This window comes from Pseudopodoces humilis, chromosome 4 (assembly GCF_049639895.1).
Source record: "Pseudopodoces humilis isolate 2021_Gansu_Grassland_sample_001 chromosome 4, ASM4963989v1, whole genome shotgun sequence".
Lineage (NCBI taxonomy): Eukaryota > Metazoa > Chordata > Aves > Passeriformes > Paridae > Pseudopodoces > Pseudopodoces humilis.
This window is the reverse complement of record NC_142203.1, coordinates 7,622,398-7,643,084: the sequence shown is the minus strand read 5'-3', so window position 1 is coordinate 7,643,084 and position 20,687 is coordinate 7,622,398. Positions and strand designations below refer to the sequence as shown.

At 38.6% G+C, this 20,687-nt stretch overlaps 1 protein-coding gene across 2 annotated transcripts in view; it reads right to left on the bottom strand.

Annotated features, from left to right (window-relative positions):
• EFNA5 (ephrin A5) overlaps positions 1-18,818 on the bottom strand; it is a 209,094-nt gene extending 190,276 nt beyond the window's left edge. Inside the window, exon 1 of one of the 2 annotated variants that reach the window (XM_005529985.3) lies at positions 18,446-18,818. In XM_005529985.3, the coding sequence (XP_005530042.1) occupies positions 18,446-18,570 (125 nt within the window). In that variant the 5' untranslated portion in view covers positions 18,571-18,818. The remainder of the gene's footprint in view (positions 1-18,445) is intronic. The other variant, XM_088054516.1, reaches the window with a different exon arrangement.
• Between the last annotated feature and the right edge of the window lie 1,869 nt (positions 18,819-20,687).

The following is a 20,687-nucleotide window of genomic DNA, read 5'->3' as shown; positions in this document are numbered from 1 at the left end:
TGGTGAGGGAACACCATTTTGACTTTTTCATTTTAACATGAGACTGAAAAAACATCACATGAGAACATCTGCTTGGTCATTCTATTTTAACAAATGCCAGTCAATTCACAAATTAATGTCATTGAGAGTAGTTAATTTGGCAAGTACAAAGAAACTATATGTAGTTTTCCAAGTTTAACAGTAAGCCATTCCAAAATTCAGGCATTTTATGCTCTGTAATTTACACATGCTTTAAGGTTAAAATAAACATCTTATGTCTTATGGAACAGAGAATTATTCTGATTGCTGCAGAAAAAATTTGTCTGTAAAGTATCATTCATAGTATAAAATTGTTGTGGCAGTTGAGGAAAGGAGGCATAAACCCAAATGGGAACAGTATTTAAAAATACCCAAAAGGAAAAAAAGCAGCTCAGACAAGGGCTTTACTTGTTTCCTAATACAGACTGTATTGGAAGTCTCAAGTTTGCACTTGAGGCATACACAAAAATTATTTTTAATGATGTTTAGCTTCTTCAAGTTGGTGTTTGTGATGCAGTGTTTTTCAGTAAAATCTATTTTCCAGCTGTTGCTTTAAAATCCAAGGCAGAACAAAACCTAAGAAACTGTTAAAACTGTAAAAGAAGATGCAAATTTGTTAGGTGTTTAAAACACTGGTTCAAAAGAACACAGATTTACTGCAGAAAAAATGATCATAAACCTTCCTCTTTTATATATAACTACAAATCCCCATGGCCATGCATTTCTGTTGGGGGGGATGAAACACATTTCCACCTTCAAAATAGATAAAGGATCTTGAACAGGATCTGACTATCAGCATATAATATTTACATAGGGTATGCTTCTCATTAGGGGGAAAAAGGAGAAAAATGTTTGCAGTGGGGTGACGATACAATACTTAAACCAAGCAGATTTTATATCTCCAAGCATTCTAGACACCAAATAAGCCAATCTCTAATAAAATTCTGGTAAACTAAAATTTCAGTCACATTGTTCCACAGCAGTTTACAATAATGTGTCACCTTCCTGTCAAAAGTAATCTTTTCTCACTTTGAAACAGTACTGCTCTCTATCAACTTGAAAAACAATGCTTTTGATAGCTTTAAAGCACTGAACTTCAAGTTTCTCATCTACAGAACTTTTATATTTTAGGTAATTCCCATCCTTGTCTCAACTTCTTTTACCCCAGCCATGGAGACTGAGCTTCTTCCTGTTAGGGCTGCTAGAGGATGCAAGCAAAACACAGTGCAGACTCTTTGTTATTAGCACACTGTCAAGCACTTCTCCTTCTTAAATACAGGACTAGTGCAGTAACAAGACAATCCTATTCCCATCTGAGGTGAAGTAAACAGAATTTGCTTTTATACAGATCCTTTCATATTCAAAATATCCCAATATGCTTTACAGTAATGAGATAGATACACTGTCATTTCCATAGTCTGAAACGCAGAGGGCAAGACTTTGTCTTGCAAACTGGAATAAAAGGAGGTCATGGGTCCTTTGAAGTTTCCTTACATCATCTAGACTGAAAGACAGGATGGAACAGAGAACATAACTGAGACAAAATAGAAAGGGAGGAGGGCAGGTGACCATTGTGAAATGTGTGAGACATCTCTTTCATCATATTTAAGGAGCACCGATCCAGAAGCAAAAATTAATCAGCAGGGAAAGATTTTTTTTTTAAGACTGGCAGCAGGTACAATGCTAATCCTATTTTTTCTTTGAAGGCTTTTCTTGGGCAGGAAGGGAGGGAGGGAGCTAAGAAGCCTGGCGAGATGAATTCCACTTTCATCACAGCAAGTCAGGGATCTATATGCATACAGAGATTCAGTTCAGGTGAATGTAATGTAGTAGACTGTACTACCCACCCACTCAACGTAAGTATTCATCCAATAATGAGGTGAAATATCCTGGCAAACAAGACTTTTAAAGAAACTTCAGAAAAAATGCTTCTAAGGAAAACAGAAATGGGACAGAAAAGTACAAATGGATCAGACATCTCCCCAGTGCATCTTAAAGAAAGGATCCATCACCCACCTGGCACTGGCTGGCAGAAGTTTCTCCAATGGGAATGGACTGGCCAAGGAAAGCACAACAATCTGCTGCCTGTGTTTATTGCCAAGCTGTGTTTCCAAATGAATTAATAAGAAGTGGTAGCCTAATTAAACTACATCCTCTGCATTTTGCCTTTCTTCTGTACAGCCAAGCAATGGCTACGTGGAACAGAACAGCAATGGTTAAACTCCCCCAAATATTTCATCTGTCACTGCTTTGATTAGAGCCTCAAACTGTGAGGAGGCAGCAAGAGCTGCCCAATAATCCACCTTTATTGCTTACTTGTTCTCAAACAGATTGCAGTCTTTGGGAGGAACCATCCCTTAAAGGAAAAAGTTTGTACCTCTTCTCCTCATCCCACCTAAATGATCATAAAGTTATGTTCATCTAGTGCCTCACAAGAAAGAGGATGGTTTTGGACTCCACCTCTGCAAACTTTGTTCAAGCCACATAAAGTCTTTGCCCCTTTTCTCTTGGAGGCTTCCCTTTCTCAGCATTGAGCAGTTACGCCTTCAGCTGTGTTCACTGTTTAATTTCCCCCACTGCCTTTCTTCTTCTCCTAACACTTGCATACTTTAGCCTTGGCTATGGAGTACTGACTAAGAAGGAACAATAGGCGCCTTTCAAGTCTTCAGAGTGAGCTTTGAGCAAGGCTCTGCTCAGGGACCCAATCAATATTTACTGCAGTTTCAAGCCACTGTTTCATGGCTCCTTCCAGGCAGAACACACTAGCTGGGAACCCCTAGAACTCCCTGGTTTTATTCTAACAAGGTGAAATTAAAGGGATAAACAGATTACAAACAAAAGTGTTTTTTTCTTGGAAATACTCTTGGTCACAGAGCAAAAAGAAAAAAGTAAAAGGGAAGGGGGGCAAGAAAGATAAAAGGACACACGACATTACAACAGCCTATGTTTGAAGAGTAATCAGCCACTTATAATTAGGAAAGTAGTTCTTCCCCTAAAGCTAATTAGCAAAGTTTGAAAATCGCACATCAGGTAGCTGCTACATACAAATCCATTTAAAGTGATGCAAGTAAATGAAGTTTGCAAAGAAAGCCCACCTCAGCAGCTACCTAAACCACTCATTCTGTTTGCAACACCTAGGTCATGCCACAACCTCAAACCACAGCATGACCATAGATTATAGTAATGCATCCTTTCTCACAGATACAAGATCCTGAAATTAAAAATCATATGTAAGCTTATCAAGTGAACAAAGACAGAAAAAAGGTTAAGAACTGTCTTTTATCATATTAAGGACCAAAGTTACATACAAGATGCAAGTACTTGCATCCAAATAGATGTAAGTAATGACAGTACAATAAAATCTTTTTAAATAAATATTTTTTTTCACCAAAATTTCAGGCTTATTTTTCTTCTTGTATTGCATTCACACTTCTGTAGAAGTATTCACCTGTTTCTAGAAGCTTGCAGAAAAAAACCCAACAAAATCAAAAGATGTGCCATGGCAGAAAACTGAGGTTGCAATTTGAGAATCTCCCCTCTTTCTTCATTAGTTTCTCCTCTTACTCTCCATAACAATCCACATAGCACAAAAAAAAAAAAAAATACTCCTCCCAAACGTCACATTTCTGACAGTAAAATACAACTGGACTGACAATCATAATTTACCTGTTCAAACTGAAAGGCAGCTATATGATTTTTTTGTTTAGAGTGGTTGGAGTCCTGTCTCAACATGCTCTCTCATGTTAGATTCCACTGAAAGTTTTGAGTCAAAGAATCTGACAAGCTACTGTTAAAGCAGGAAAAATTACAGCTTTAGCTTCAGATGTGTCAGGATCCTCTGGAAAAAAACCAGCATTTTATGTCATGCCTGTGGTTAAAGGGCATCAACAACAGATCAGATGCATCATTCCACCTTGCATGTTCAATTTTCAGATGCATGAAGTTTTGATTGTTCAAGCTGCTTCATTGGAGAATGTTGCACTATCATCATGGAATTTGCTGGATATTAAAAACTTGCCAACATCAGATGGGATTTCCAACTCTTCTCTCATTTTAAGGAAATGCAAGAAAGCTTGTAAGTATGAAAGTATAAAAACACAGTAAAATTAAAGGAAATCACAAATACACCTACAACACATGTAAGACTCTTGAGTAAATAAGAAATCTTTGTTTATAAAACAGAGTTCAAAATAATAAAGTTATGAGGCTTTCAAGTCTCAAAGAAGTAGGGGCACTTTTATACTGTGTTCAATTTGTAACAAACATCTCTTTCCCATCTTTTAAATTACCTTCTACTAACCTCATATGTAGGGTGAAAATTTTAATCAATATATGGATAAATAAGTTTTACAAAATAAATATGAAACCATGCTCAAAATGGTAGTTTTCATGAGGCGTAGATATTCAGTAAACAACAACCAAACTAAAAGGTAAAATCAATGGGCTTTGCAAAAGTGGTCAATGAAAACACGGGTAAAAATTTTTAGAGACATTTAATCATGTTCTATTTTCGAACCATCTTAGGATTACTTAGTAATGTTTTTGAAATTTAGAGAGGAATAAAAAAAGAGAATGAGGCATAGTGAAATACTGTCAGCTGAACAGTGGATACTTATTTCATTCCCTCCTACTACTGCAACTTAAAAAAATAAAAGAACATTCAGTAAATTCAATGGTAATTTCATGCAAAAATAGCACAACATCTGGTCAGAGTATGTTACCATACCATTTCTTTTACTCTATGCTCATTAGATAAATATGGCAGAATACTACTTACAGTTTATTCCCCATCACTTGCTAAGGGAACACGGCAGAACAAGTAATTAGTTATCCCTTTTTTTCATAAATCAGGATATGCTGTATTAAGGAGCTAGTTTCTCGGTTGGCAAGCAGTATTTGTGTAAACAGTGTTCTTTTCTCTGATTCATAAAAAATAAACGCTAAATAAAAGCACTTCTGCACTGATGCCAACTACAGTAGCTGGGAGTGCAGGAAATATTCTTCTAAAACCTATTAAATTATCTTGAGAAGTTAGTATTTCTCTTCCTTCTCAAAGATGGGAGTGTTTCTCAGATCGAAATCAGTAACAGATCTACCCTTAACAGGAATCACAAGCAACAGTACTACTGTCTAGAACATTTGAAGTTAGAAACTCTAAACTACAGAACCTTCTCACCTAGGCACATCACGTACTTCTGGGACCTAAGACACTACCAAGACTCATTTTGTCTCTGACTTCATCCATTACATGGTAGAAAGCAGAAAATATTTTGTCTTAAGCATAGGACTGAGTCTGAAAGAAAACTGTTAACTCAGGAAGACTGGGTTAAACCAACCTGATACTAAGCCTAGTCTGAAAATTAAGCCTTGTATGCATCCACTATACTAGCATTATGAAGTAAATAAGGATGCAAACAGAAAGAAGAAGCAATCATTCCTCTGTCATCCATTAAAAATACAAGTACAGGAGTCCTAATTGGGCACTGCAATGATCTGATTCACTCAGAGAAGTTACAAAGGCAAAATTGCTTTCATCAGTAACAATACATTACCTCCAAACTCCACACCTAAAATTAAGTGCTTAGGAAAGTCTTCCAAATGCTTTGTTCTGAAGAAGGCCATTATATAAGCACTAAATCAAGACAGCTAGTATGGAAAATGGAAAACAGAGATTTCTTTTTACAGTAAGCTATAAAATGTAGTTCAGCCAGACACAGGATCTGAGAAAGTAATAACAAAAGTAATGCTGTAAATCACAAAAAAACCTTTTTTTTTTTTTTTAAAGCTAACTGTCGTACTTTGGAGCAGAAGCACTGAATATGGAGATACTTCTCATAAAGTGTTCTTTGCAAGTAAGTTTTATATAATTGAGATACAGAGAAAGAGTTTGCTTGGAATTTGAATGCAGTGAATAGCCAAGATATAATGAGATGCAAGTATGATCTACCTCTGTAATTAATTTTCCTTCTTCACCCACACTGTCACTTGTTATGATAATGTGAATCTTAACCTTAATGAGAAATTTCATACCACCTTGATTAAAGATACTGCAAATAACAACATTATTTTTATTTTGATTTTATTTCAACAAAGAATCCCTTTACACTCTCAAAACTGTCAACCCTTCTGCTAATGAAGCTTCCATCTACAATAGATTTTTAGAGACTGATTTATATGTCATGCTTTTAAGTGAGGATTATGCTAGCATGTGTATTACAAAATGATCATGCTCTGCAGCAACTGTTCTTACTTCTTTTTTTTTAAAGGTAGTTTGTCTGAAGACTTTTAAGATACAAGTTCCTCAATAAAATTGTGTATGTATTCCTTCATAACATTTGTGAATTAACACAAAAAGTTATAAAACATTCGAATGACACTTTTGAAATGCAATTTAAAAATCAATACATAAAACTTCCAAAGTTTTCCAGAAACTTTGCAGTCAACTCCCTACAAACATTTGCATGTAGTATTAAATTTGGCCCAATGTCTTAAAATGGTATCTACCAACACAGAGACAACAAAATACAATCAAATTTCACACATGAATGAAGGATACAGTTTAACAACCTGTAAAATTCTAAAAATTAGAATTGGGATTTTTTACAAGACTCTGTTTTACCGAGAAGAAGTTTATTTTATCAGTATGTATCTTCTCAAATTTAACAAGGGCCACATTTACTTCAAGGTGTATCTTCCTCTTATGCTCTATCTCATAGCTATAAAACAAAAGAAAGATTTTCACTGGAAACCAAGAAAAATGTAACATTTGATACTCCATGAAATGAAAATGCATAAGAATAATTGCTTTCTATGCAATCCCAAACTACAGGGACATACCACACAACACGAATAACTGCTCATAATTTTGGTAAACAGGTAATAAATTACAAGGTTTATATATTAAAGATTTTATATTTACAAGGAGAAGTAGCATTCTCCAGGGAGTTCTCCTATTCTAAGAAGGCTGTTAGTCAAATTTGTAGAAAGTAGAAGCTTCTTTCCTCCATATAGTGGTTTAGTTCTTTCAGTGAGGAAATCATACCGTCCTATTTGGGCATTCACAAGATCCACTCGGTTTTTAAGGAGTATCTCACCAGAAGAGAACCGTATATTGAATGTGCTGCTTTGGAAAACATAAAACACAAGTATCCCAGTGGTGTACTACTGTATCTGATTTATTTTACCTTCATGACCTTAATTTTTTTGTCACGTACCAAACCATACTACACTATACAGGACTCTCAATCACAGTTTCATTAATGTCTATCTGCTAGTCACATATAGTAAGCCAGTTCTCAATTTGGAAACAGCTGACAGCAAAACTCTACTTATTCAACCAGGTTAGTTTTTACCCTCTTATGCTCCCAAAAGTACAGATCCCATCCCTGTTGAAAAAAAATCTTAGTCTAGAACATATATGAACCCAACCAGACAAAGACCCACAAGGCTCTGCAGTCCCGTGCTGCTGCGCTCCCTCACTAGATTTGATTCACGCAGATTGCATGGCCTCACAAAAACTGACAAGCCTAACTACCAAAATTCATATTCAGGAGAACTACACCATGAAATCATCATTACACGACCTAGATCAAAGTAGTTAAAAAAATCTTATTCTTAATATTTTTAATAAGTTGGGTAACAATGCCTCCAATAATACTGGACTAAAAATCCAACAATAGCTACTGTATTTAAAGCAATTTAAAAAATCACACCTTGGAGTGTCTGTCGAGGCATACAATGCAGAAAAATAGACTTCCATTCCTCATTACTACCCATCTGTTCCTACTGACTACCTCTACTTTCAAAAAGGAGGATATGTATTTAAACAGTTTTTCCTTATCAATTTTAAGGGACCATTTTTCGGAAGGTATTTAAGAAACTACATGTGAAAAAAAACTGAAATAAAATCTAGGACAGTTAGGCACCAAGCAGTCTTAAAAATTCCATATGGCTGCTGTCTGCAACTCTTGGTACCTAAATATATTAAACATTCTGGTTTTGAGGTTATATTCTTTTTAAATCAGTGGTCAAAAAAATGCTTAAATAAATAATTCCTTTTACAGGCTGTAAAAAAAATGTAAATTAGTAAATATTAGTGTGAAGGCACAGCTTCAGTCTTTCAGTGTCTTTAAGAACAGTGTTTAAGATAAATCACATTTGCAATTATGCTTATGTGAATATGCTTATATGCTTACATTTGGAAATATGTGTGGAAGGAAAAATGGAACAAGCACACATTTCACTCAAGTCACTACTGCAGTACACCAAAACCTGATTCACTTAAGGTATCCCACACACTATGAGCTGGAAACAAAAAAAACCATGAACATGCAAACTAGCTGCTTTCATTCATTTTTTTTTCTAATCCAGTTTACTTTGCAAGGCACAAGCAAAAGCATACAAAAGATGATTCCCACTCATTTAATAAATGCAGACAAATACTGGTCTTGACCATAGCAATTTTATTGGAAAGCTCAGTTCACCAGAAAGCGTGCAAGACAGAATGAGAGAAAGGCAAATATGGCTCAAAAGCAAAGAGAAAAGTGTATGCAACTTGGGCATAAGTGAAGGGACAAAATTAACCATAGAATTAAAGTCTTTGGAATAAAGAAGAATAACCTTCCAAGTAAATGTGACTTCATTAGCACCAAATTTCTCCAACTGGGCATTGTGTACATATAAGATATATATATATATGTGTGTGCATGTATATACATATATATATATATATAATTGTAAGGCACACACTTCTCATGTTCTTTGCGCCCAAAAGCAGAGCTGACAATGGTGACAGCAGAGTGTGTAATTAGTTTTTATTGTTCCCCTGACAGCCACAGCTCTGTAAGGACCCCTTGCCTTTTCCATTGTAAATGTTATGGAAAAATACACTAATGACAGGCATTTAATTATGGGCACAGCGACCACGATGGGAGCTGTGCCAAAAGTGATTGGCAGCTTTGTACACCAGATATTCACAGCAATGATTCTTTTTCTATCATACCTTGTAATCCAGATTAGTGAAGATGGGTTTTTTTTTAAAAACATATTTTCTAAGGCCTCAGTTTCTGTCTAGAAGTATTATTATTAATTACCACAAACAGGCAGAAACCAACAGAAAAAAAAAAAAACAAAAACTTAATTTTTTTTTTGTAAATAGCATGAAGTTTTTTGAAAGAGGTCTACGCACTGACAATGCCATCAACATAAAAGAATTCCCCACTGACTCCAGCACATAGTTGACTTTTTTTTAAATTATACATAGTTACAAACAAAGAGATGCTACGCCCTCTTAACATATCTTTATTCAGTACTTACAATAAACTGTTCCACATTCATCTGTAGTTGCTGAGGTGTTTTTTCACCTGATTAATTAGCAATTGGGAGACATGTTTTTTGGCAGCTTTTGTATCCCTATTACTTCTTTTGGTTTGGCACAAAAACTCCCTTTTGGGAGCACCAGCGTTTGTACTGTGCCACACTTAGTGATGGATCACTAATTTTTAATAAACTAAGTCCCAAGAGAACTGCAAAATTATGTAAAAGTGTATTGGAGCAATAACTGTAAGCAAATAATAAATAAATAAATATATGGGCCGGGGGTAAGAACTGTTCAGTACGTAAAATATTAGGTCTTTTCCAGAGTATACATGGAAAGCCTAACCAAGAGATCACACGTAATCTTAAGATACTGGTCTGAATTGGCTTTTAACTGCTTGATCCAAATCTCTGCCTTTACCTTTAAAAAGCGATTAGCTAATGTGGATGCACAATTTCCTTGAAGAATGCTATATCTGAATGTTCCTTCACTGTTTCTCATCCCTCCCCCACGACCAGATGAATGAAATTACTCTGTGAAGCAGATTTCTATGGAGAATGACCACACAATTCTGGACCAAATGGTTCTAAATCTATGTAGCAGTCACAAATCCCTGGCTAAGCCGAACAAAGCAACATTATTCCAAAGTGGTAAGTTTGGGAATATAAAAGTGAAGCTGTCTGGCTCTAAAGTGGTAGCTTACAAATAGCTGCAGATTCACAGTTGGCTGTCCATCCCCCATCCAGCTGGCTCTCATATCAGTGACTTCAAAAATGCAGTTTGCCATTATGGTGGCTTAAGGCACTTTGTGTGCCAGTGCAATGACCATGCTGTGTGTGCATGTCAGAAGGTCAATACTTTCAAATTCCAGAGTCTCTCTTTATTTCCTTCTTTTCTGGAAACAATAGGAAAGAGTGCAGGATTGATAGCTCCTACTTTGTTAACTTCTGCTCACCAAATGCCCTGCCTGTATGAATACATAACTATTTTTTTAAAAATCTGATTAGACATCAAATAATGTGGGAGGGGTTGCTGGGGGGAGAACCACAACCACCAAACAAAAACCCAATGCAGCTGTTTTTCCTGCTCATTAGCAGCATTAATTGGTAAATTTTCTTGCAACAACTTTTAACAATTGCAGGAGACCCAACATCATTAAAGCTGCTAGAAGTCCTTACCTAATGTTGATGAATTAGCATTGAAGACTGACTACTGTGCTACAAAGATCATCATCAAAATTAGCAGTAAGTAAAATAAAATACTTGCTTTTTTTGTCTCCTCACCAAAAAAAAAAATCTGTATTTTATTTATACAGCACTACAAAGCCAACAAAATATTAGATATTGAACGATTTGGGGAATTTTTTTTTTGTTTAGTTTTGATTGAAAGAGTTAGAATGTATTCAGCTCCAGTTTCAAAGACACACATTGAGAAAAAATACGCAAATTTATTTACAATTTTGAAACAAATTCCAAGTAAAAATTAAAACAAAAATCCTATGTACAGTAATATCATTATAATAACAATATTTATCTATTTCTTAGCAAGTCCCTGTGTGACAAGACAATATGATTTGAATGTCTGTAAAGAAAATGAAATTCTCCTGAATTGCAACATGAATATGAAAAATGCTACTTTGAAGTCCACAAAACCAAAAAGTAGTGCTTCATTACTACCCGCCAGGGAATGGCTGCAGTGCTCAACTACTACTCATGAACAGCTCACACCATGTGAACACGCATGCTACAGCCAGCATCCACCCCCAAACAAGGAAAACGAAGTAATTTCAGGGAGGAAGTATAATATTATTTTAATGAATAAAGAAAGTCAATGCACTGCAGCAAACATTAATTATGGCACAAAATATATTCTGTCAAAATATGCATCCTTTTAAATGTCACCAGTTCAAATTTTATCCTTCAGAATGAAAAAAATACATTTTAGCAGAGAGTTACCAGCATCAAAGTAAATGTATCTCATACTCTTTTTTTTTTTTGCCTCACCAGATGATTGATAAAAAAATAATTTCTTCTCTACACTCTGCACCATTTCATCACTCTAATCAAAACCTAAAGATGGTGCCTATCAAATAAGACGGTTCTTCAAAATTCTGATGAAAACAAACAAAAACTAAAGTTACTTAGTGAGAAACATAAAATATTTTTTTTTTCACTGCAGACACTACTGATAAACATTTTAATATGCTGATCTAATGATGGAAAAGAAAGTTAACATGAAAAACAACTTACTTACAGGTTTTGTGAGTCTAAGGTCCTTTTTCCACAGAATATGTCAGCATGGATAGGAAAATTCTTCTACTGTATTATAATGCAAGTGACAATATGAATTGTAATTTTCAAGTAAAAATTGTAGAACCTGGAGAATTTGCTTTAATTGGTATTAGGAATTCAAGCAGATCATTCTAATTAACAGGATGCTTGTGCATCTTCTCGTTAGCTGATTTTTCTTTTTACAGCATTTTTACTGGTCATGCATTTAAGCATAAAAATGGCTATAAAGCTCTTTGCATGCCAGTTAACAGAATATGGACACCAAACTATGTCTCTACATTTTCCATCAGTCTGAAATAAATTCATTTTCTTCATAAAAGTAGCATCTAACAATGTATTTTCATCAGCCTGTCAATAGCAGAATATGAAGGATGTTTCCCCAAATTAAATATATACACTTACAATATATATATTGGGGTGTATTTTTCTTTGACTGTATTTTTCTAGCATTCTATGGTGGAGAAATACAATCTCAATCCTCACGGAACAGTGGGGATTTTCTTACACACATATTTTCACATTTTCTACAATATACAGGAATGGGAATTTGTGCTTTTCTAATGAAACAATCTAGGCTCAATCTTTTTTGTTTTTTTCTAAAAAAAGAGGATTTCAGATATCTATAGGTGTTTGCACACTGTAAAGTAATACACACCATTTTAAATGAGCTCAACCATAATCTACCTTGGACAGACTACAATGAAAAGGGCGAGTGAAAAAATGCAAGGAAGACTCCTAATGCGTGAATGATTCTATTCTTCCATTCAGCTGTGCTGAAGTACCTTACAGTATGCCTTACTCATAACAACTGTAATACCACCAGAATGCAATTTCAATAACTGGTCTGTTTATTTCAAACCAAACATTTTCATTTCATTATGTTGGTGTGCTGCTGACTGACTAAATTTTAAGCACAAGTGCAACAAAAACTTGCACAAAACAGGGCCCTTTATTCTCAAAAGTGAATTGGACTATTCAGAAACTCTGGAATATTAGATTAAGCATGCAACTAAAGATATTTTTTAAAAACAATGGTCAGAACTGGGTAGAAGAGCAGAGTGCTTATTGGAAGAAAATCACAGATCTAAAATACTTCTAATTTCATTGGAAAAAAAAATTAAATTGAAAATCAGTAACCCAAAGCAATGGAGGCATATCTCAAAGGCACGGACAAACTACTGTCTATTCATGGTTTCACCAGGAAAGGTTGTGTCTTTGTTAGCATCTTCTCCCAGCTGTTCCAAATGACCAACCTTCTTTATGTGTTTTCTTGGTAGTCTAGTATTTCAACAATGCTGCAGTCCTCCTCCCAGCAAGAGACTGGTGCTGGAAGAAGTCACATGGAACTCAAATAAGCTTGGACAGTTCTCAAAGCACACTCATGTAATTTTGCTCATTTTACATTGGTGTGTCCGAGTGCTAGTTTACCTACCTGCCCACCTACTGACCTGGGAACTACCAGCATGTGAATAAACAGCAAACTGGGAAGATGGCCAAGAAATAACACACAGAATCTACATATAATTCTCTTATTACTGCTTTGAACTATGACACAAAATACCTTAGCCAGAAGATTAGACCTGGAAATTTGATGGAAATTCCATTCACTTTCTAAACACTGAAGAGTAAAATGAAAAAAATTCAGAATTTTTCCTTTCACAAAACATGATGATACACATCACCGCCTAATGATACATTTCAATGCATACATACACACCTGCATATGTATGTATGTATATGCAAGCATATATATACAAATATTGAAATGCATACATATTCTCATTACATATGCCATATACATTATGTATGCCTGTCCATATGAATGCAATGACCATGACTCCTGAAGGACTAATTGCATTCATTCATTTTTTCAGCCCAGCATGAAGCTGCTAGATTGCTGGGATCATAGCAACAGGGGAGAGAAAGGAAGGCTCATCTTTATCTGACCCTCTCAAAAAGCGTATAGGGCTAGAAGAGAGAACGCAATGAAGTGTCCTGACTACCTGCATTCGGGAAAGATGTAATAAGATGCATTTTATGAAGATCAGGTACCACTTTAACAAGGTGCCTTTCATACAGAGGTGGAGGCCAGTGGAACTATTGTTCTTTGAGCAATTTTTCCATAGAAGGTTTCAAATCGTTTCAAACACCCACTTTTAAAATAAACACCAATGTTCTTTTGGAGACACAAGGTATTAATGAAACTATTAAAAGCAGAGAAAGTAGGTGTAAAGAATTGACGGCTCTACTACTGATCTTTTAATTACAAGGAACTAGTCAGAGATTTCTTCAGCTGTCAGAGCAAGCTGCCGGATAAAAAGCTCTCAAAATGCAAGCGATGCTGTTTCAAAATAGGTTTATATGTACATGTAATATATATACATGGATGTGTATGTATCCCCAAGTACTTAAGTTCCTATGCTTCCCTTGACATACGAAATTTATACACAACACCAACATCGAAGTAAACATCTTGACTTTACCCTTCTTCATCCACAACTTCTGAGTTTTCTTAACATGTGTAACTGCTTTTTTACAGCCATTTCTGCATGGCTTCCCTCAACTCTGTACACAGGCAGAACTATATCTATACAGAACACAAAAAAACAAGACAAACCCAACAAAAAACAGCCACATGACCTCAGCATATACGACCAACATGCTATGGTGAAATCCACAAACACGTAACAGATGGCAGAACACTCAGACATCCATCATCTTCCATCTCTCCACGAGTGTGCTCCAAAAAGTGCCAGGTGTGTGTGAGCTGCCACATCCAGAGCTTCTCAAAACTAAATCTGTGGATAGGGCTGGCCCAGGGAGCCACTTAAGCACACATTTATCCACCCACACAACTGCAGCAGAACTTAGGTGTGTAAGGATTGAGTTCAAAGAAGTTAGATGATTTTCTGAAACAGTGCCTAAATACTCAGCTTCAAAATCCACATAGACTGAGAAATCCAGGTTGTAAAATTCTGGTCTCTGCATAGAATTTTCAGAAGTATCCACTCATTTTTCTATTTGCTGCCCCTAAATATTTATGTAAAAAAGCCTCAAGCAACACTGACCAAATTATGGTATCCAGTCTGGTTATGGGAAATCAACAGCTGAAGTTGAAATTACTTTTCAGTACCTAAATTCTCTAATTACCACCCGATTTCTTGATTTTATCCATGTAACTACACGAAGAGAAAAAAATCAGCATCTTATGTCTTTACAATAATTTGTCTATGAATTTGATATACCATTTTATTGTATAAAATGCAGCCAAACCAAATAATACTCCTAATAAAAAATATTTGCTTTTCTGAGACTAGAAGCTACAGCGTCTATGTATGACCAGAAATTAGACTTGCAATTCAAGTATTTTTAACCACCCTGAAACTAACTAACAATTTATGAAGCTACATAACCTGACACTGAAACAACTTACAGGGAAATACCTAAAAAGAAACCATAATCTTAAAGTATAATCCTGGCAAGCAGAAAAATGTAGCAATAATTACAACAAGTAGTTCAGCTTGAACTGTGACAAGATTAAAAACACTAGCAGGCATGAAGCAGGCACACCACTTCAAAATTTGGCCCTGGTACACAACATTCGGTCTGAATTCTAATTAAAAGGAGTCTACCAATCGAGATTAAATTAATATGCTCCATTCCAAAACCGAGTGTTGTATTCAGAAAAATGTTTCCTGATGATAATAGTCTGTTGTCCCATATAAGAAAATATATATGCAAACAGTGCTGAAATACTAATGCACTTTAAGGTGACAGAATTTTTCTACACTTAATTCTAAACCTACATAAATTAAGAAATAAAAGAAATCACATTTTTGAGCTTACTTGAGAATTAATTTTTGATCAAAAAAAGTAAAAAAAAAAAAATACTAAAAATTGTAATTTCAGTTATACTTCAAAATTTTAATACCTGAGCATATTCTCACCTGGACTTGGACTACGGCATTTATGGAAGGTGTATGTTGATAATTAAATATGGAAGAAAGTAAGGCACAGCAATACTTTAAACATTTCCAAGAACTGACTTTGACTCTAAAAATGCACAATTTGGTTACTCATACAAGCTGACAATAATGGCCGAACACTTTCTAATACCTCTAGCTGAACTTTGGCAGCTAACCAAGCAATGTAATATGAATTTTGCTAATAGATGCCCATGATTTTTTATTTACCAAACATTGTTCACACCAGGAGCACTTATCAACTGGGCCACTCAACAATTTGCTAATGTATCTTTCAATGAGAATGAAATTTTTATGTGTTTCAGTAAGTTGCTGGAGTCTAAAACTAATAAAAATTAAACCATCAAATCTGAATGAAGGACAATCATTATTAAATTCCTCAAGGTTTAAATGAAACCTTGATTTAGAGTGCCTTTATAATTTTTAAGATGATCAATATTTCATTTTTTTTTAAAGGAATTAATTAGTTCTATGGCAGTTTGTTAATTCTGAATAAATACAATAAAAAAGTAAGCTAAATGAAAATGGTAGTATTTGTGTTTATAGAATGTCAGGACATTTTGTCCTCTAATTTCAAATAGTTATCACCAAGTAAGCATCTCTACTTACTTTGACATGAGTTTGTCTCCTGAGTCTGCCTCTAGATGAAGATAAATCACTGCAAAGTTATTCCTGCAATACTGTTAAGCACTCTGAAAATTTTGATATCCAAAGACAATTTTGCCTTCAGCTCAGGTTCTGACAAAACGAATTCAAAAGAGAAGTGGTCTCTTTTCTTTGGGTCTCTTCCACCTACCAATCAGGTGTTTGCCTGTTTTTCTGTAATGCTCATGTTACTTGGAAAGCATACACAAATGCTGTATAAAACAAAGGAGAGTTGCATCTGCACCCTGCTCTTTCTCATATTTTTAACTTGCAAGTAAACATGGCATGTCCAGATTGATACATCCATTGTGAGAGAGTAGTATTTTAAGACAAGAAATGTTTGTTTTTAAAATAGAAGGTTTAGAAACATCTTTAATTTAACACTTCCTCTACTGTTTGGAAGAATAACAAAACTAAGTTTTATTTGCAGTCTGCTGATGTTTGACGTAGGATTAACAAGAGATTCCATTAATAGTAGTAATATATGATTTAACTTACTATAATCCTTATAAATAAAATTCAGTGCATAATGCCTACCAACTAGGTAAGCATTGTTTGTACCTTCAACTGTCTTTGCCTATGTACAGTCAAGATCATCACACATAAAACAACAGCATTTTAACTGTTCTGCCAGCAACGTGTGCATTTAGTCAAACCTTTCTTTCAATGATCCTCCTTCTACCCAATGGGATTTGAGAATATTACTTAATTTTTTTCTAGCAGTTACATTTCATTTTTGCACAACAACAGAAATAAAAAGCCTGTTTTTTACAGGCATGGAATTTTTTGGGACATGTTCTTTGATGGGTGATGTGAGGTGTAACTTTTCTTACTCTGGTGCAGTTTTTTTCAAGTAACACATGTAGAAAGAGGAAAATGTGGAGAGATGCATTTCAAATCATAGATGTTTATCATATCCAAGCATGATTGTTTCTGTTTCTTTGTCTGAAGTTTTTTGTGCCAACTATTTATTGCTGAGGCGTTGAGGCCAGGAGCACAGTATTAAAGTGCTGAACAGAGTAGCTAACCCTGGGCACTTGAAAATTCTGCCCATTAACTTCTGCATCACCTATTTTAAACCTGCTCCAGAATACCGAGCAGCAGAGTTTTCTGCAGGCAACAGAGATCTATTAACAACCATGACTTGTGACAGAAATCAATGTGCTAATCTCAAGCCAAACAGTAGTATCAGAAGCATAAAAAAGAGATAACCTGAGATAAAACGTCCCTAAATTTACTTAGAGTAGCCTGACAGGTTTACAAAAAAATAAAATAAAAAAATTTAAAAAAAAAATAAAAATTAAAAAAAAGCCTGACACGGGCAATTTGACAAAGTAAAAATCTTTACTACCCAGCTGACTTTTTACCTAAACACATAGATACCATTTGGAGAAGGTTTGAAATTTTCTGATGCTAAACGTGAGGGAAAACTCCAGAAAAAAAAATTAAAATTAAATGAAATCTCCCGTTCCAGTGCTGAACTGCACTCAGAGCCTGGAGCTAGGAAACCTCCGGCGCCAGGGGAGCAGGATGACTGCACCAGCACCACTCGGCCCCAACTGCGGGGACCCCGGCGATGCGCCGTCCTGTGTTCGGCAGCACCGGCAGACCCCGGCCCGGGACGGCGTAGCGACCTCGCCTCCTCTCCTCCAGCCGGCCCGGGAGAGGCCCCCGCCGGGCGGGCAGCGCAGGGCACGGCCGGACAAAGCCGCCCGTGACAACCGCCTCACCCGGGCGCCGCGGAGGTCCAGCCGAGGGCGCAGAGCCCTGCCCGGGGCCGGGTCCCCGCTACCGGCGGGCACCACGCCCGCCGCAGGAACCCTTTGGGGCACCACCGGGGGGTCGCTAGCTGTGCCCCTCATTTCTCCCGAGCTCCTGGAGCAGGGCTGGCAGCAGACACGGGCTGCCCCGAGGCGAGGGGCGCCCGTGCCCCCCGCCGGGAGCGCATCCATCCGGCTTCTGCGGGCCGGCGGCGGCCAATCCAGGAGAAGCCTTGGAGGGAAGGGAGGACAGGAGAGGAGAAAATCACCCCCACCACCCACTGCTGCCTGCAGCCCGGAACCGCCGTAAAAAGAAAAGTTTTCTTTCTATCTCGCAGCCGGTCTCTCGACGGGAGTCTCCGGTGCCGGAGCGTCGCTGCGCACCCTCCCGCCGACCCCCGCCCGCTGCGCGCCCGCGGCCGCCCCGCGTACCTGGGGTTGGAGCTGTTCCAGTAGACGGCGTAGCGGTCGGCCACCGCCTTGGCGCCGGGCTCCTGCCCGCGCACGCACACCCACAGCGCCGCGGCCGCCAGCAGCAGCATCTCCACGTGCGGCATCGCGCCCGGCCGGCGGCGCGGCGAGGCGGGATGCGGGAAAAATAAAGAAAAGGGAAACGAAAAAAAAAAAAAGGAAAAAAAAAAAAAAAAGGGAAAAAAGGAACGGGGAAGCAGGCGGAACCGGGCCGGGGCGCGGGAGTTGTGGGGTGAATGAATAAAAAGCGAAGCGCGGAGGCGGTGGGCTCCGCGGCGTGCCGCGCCGCAGAGAGCGGAGGGCGCCTGGCGCCGCAGACGGTCAGCAGGCGGGGAGAGCGAGCCGCGGCCCCTCAGGAAGCCTCACCCCGGCAGGGGGTGGTGGGGGCCGAGACGGGTGGCGGCAGCAAGCGGCGGGCGGTGCTCATTCACCGGGAGTCCCGCACGGAGCCCACGGCACGACATACACCGGCCCGCCGGCGCGGCAGGCGGGCGAGAGCAGCGCTTCCTCCCTCACTGCGAGCGGCCCGGCTCGGTGACGGCCGGAGTGCGCGGGGATGGAAGGAGCGAACGAGCGGGAGACGGGAGGAAGAGCGGGGAGGAGGAGGGGAAGGAGATTTTTCCCCTGGAAGCCCACGGGGGGTCCTGGCAGTATATTAAAGGCCGCCGGCTGGGAGCGGGAGGAGAAGTACCCGCAGACCTCAAAGTACAAAGTTTGTGTCTTCCTTTCTGGCCCTCCGCTCTCCGCAATGAACAACAAACAAAAACAGGGGGGAAAAAAAAAGGGGGGGGTGAGGGGGAGGGGAAGCAAAAGCCCTGAGGAGTTTGCTTGCTGCGCTGATGGAGTTGAGAAGCCTGTTCTGCAGCACGAAGTGTCTTGAAGGAGACTTTGTGGAGTGGTTTTCTTGTCCTTCCTGTTCCTGGGCGGTGGATGCACCAAGGACTGAGCAACAGAAAATGCAAGGGGAAAAAAAAAAAAGCGCAGGGGGTGGAGGGTGGGCAGGGAAAAAAAAAAAAAAAAAAAAAGAAGAACGGCCAATCCAAGAAATATAGCGGCGTGGAAATCAAGGAGATGAAAGTAAAAAAAAAAATGTTTTATGAGAGGGCGTGGAGAAAAGCGAAATCTCGGAGAAGTGCAAAATCAAGCCTGCGAACTCCTCGGATGATGCTGGTCTTGGCTGGCCTCTCCAGCTTGGGGAACGAATGGAACGATACGGCGAGGTGCGGAAATCTCCTGATTCAGCCTCCCGGAGCCTCTCTGAGATAAAGCAGGGTCCAGTCCCGTGAGCATCAACTTCTGCGGAAGGACAAAACAGTTTGAAGAAGCAGGGAGGAGGTGAGAGAAAAAGAATCCACCCCTCAGATGACTACATAAGGAGATCGAAAAAAAAACCAAAACAACCGCCCCAGATCCTCTCGATCTTGCCCAACAGCTGCTCCCCTTTTCCCTCTGAAGCAGCAGCAAGAGCAGCAAGAAAAAAATATACCACGCCAGCGGCAAATAAATAAACTTGAATGCAGCGGCAGGCAGGGAGGGATCGCAAAGAGCGACGAGGATTGGAGGGGCAAAAGTCAGTTTTGAAAAAAAAAAAAAAAAAAAAGCTTTATGGGAGGAAAAAAAATCTTAAAACAGTCACGCCCCCTTTTGCAATGACCCGTCCCTTCACTGCGTGTAAATCCGACATCAGCAACCTGGAAAAGCCAGGAGCCTGGCGTGCTGAGCTGTCTCTGTGCATGCGTGTGTGCGACAGGCAGCCGCAGAGCTGTGTACGCGGTACAGCGAGGTAGGCAGGCACACGCACACACACACACAGCACGCATACATACATGCACACGCGAGGGTCCGCTCTGGCGCCGCTCTGCGTGAGCGATGAAGACGAGAAGGAGGTGCAGGCAATCAGCGCGAAGCACGGGCGCTGCTGTTTGATCGTGTGGGATTTTAGCATGCAGTTTACTTTGGAAAAGGGGGGGAATTGGCCGGCGCAGCCAGTCTGCTGTTTGCTTACAGATTCCCTTTTTTATTTTTTTTTTTTTTTTTTTTTTTTTTTTTTTTTTTTTTTACACGTCGACCTGATTGGCTTGCAACACGAGAAGGGAGGCGTCGTCCCGAGCTTCTCCTCCTCCATGCCAAAAAAATACCCAACCCCACCTTCTGGAAACCTGACTAATTGAATTACTAAGAACTCGGAGTGGTTCCTGTGCAG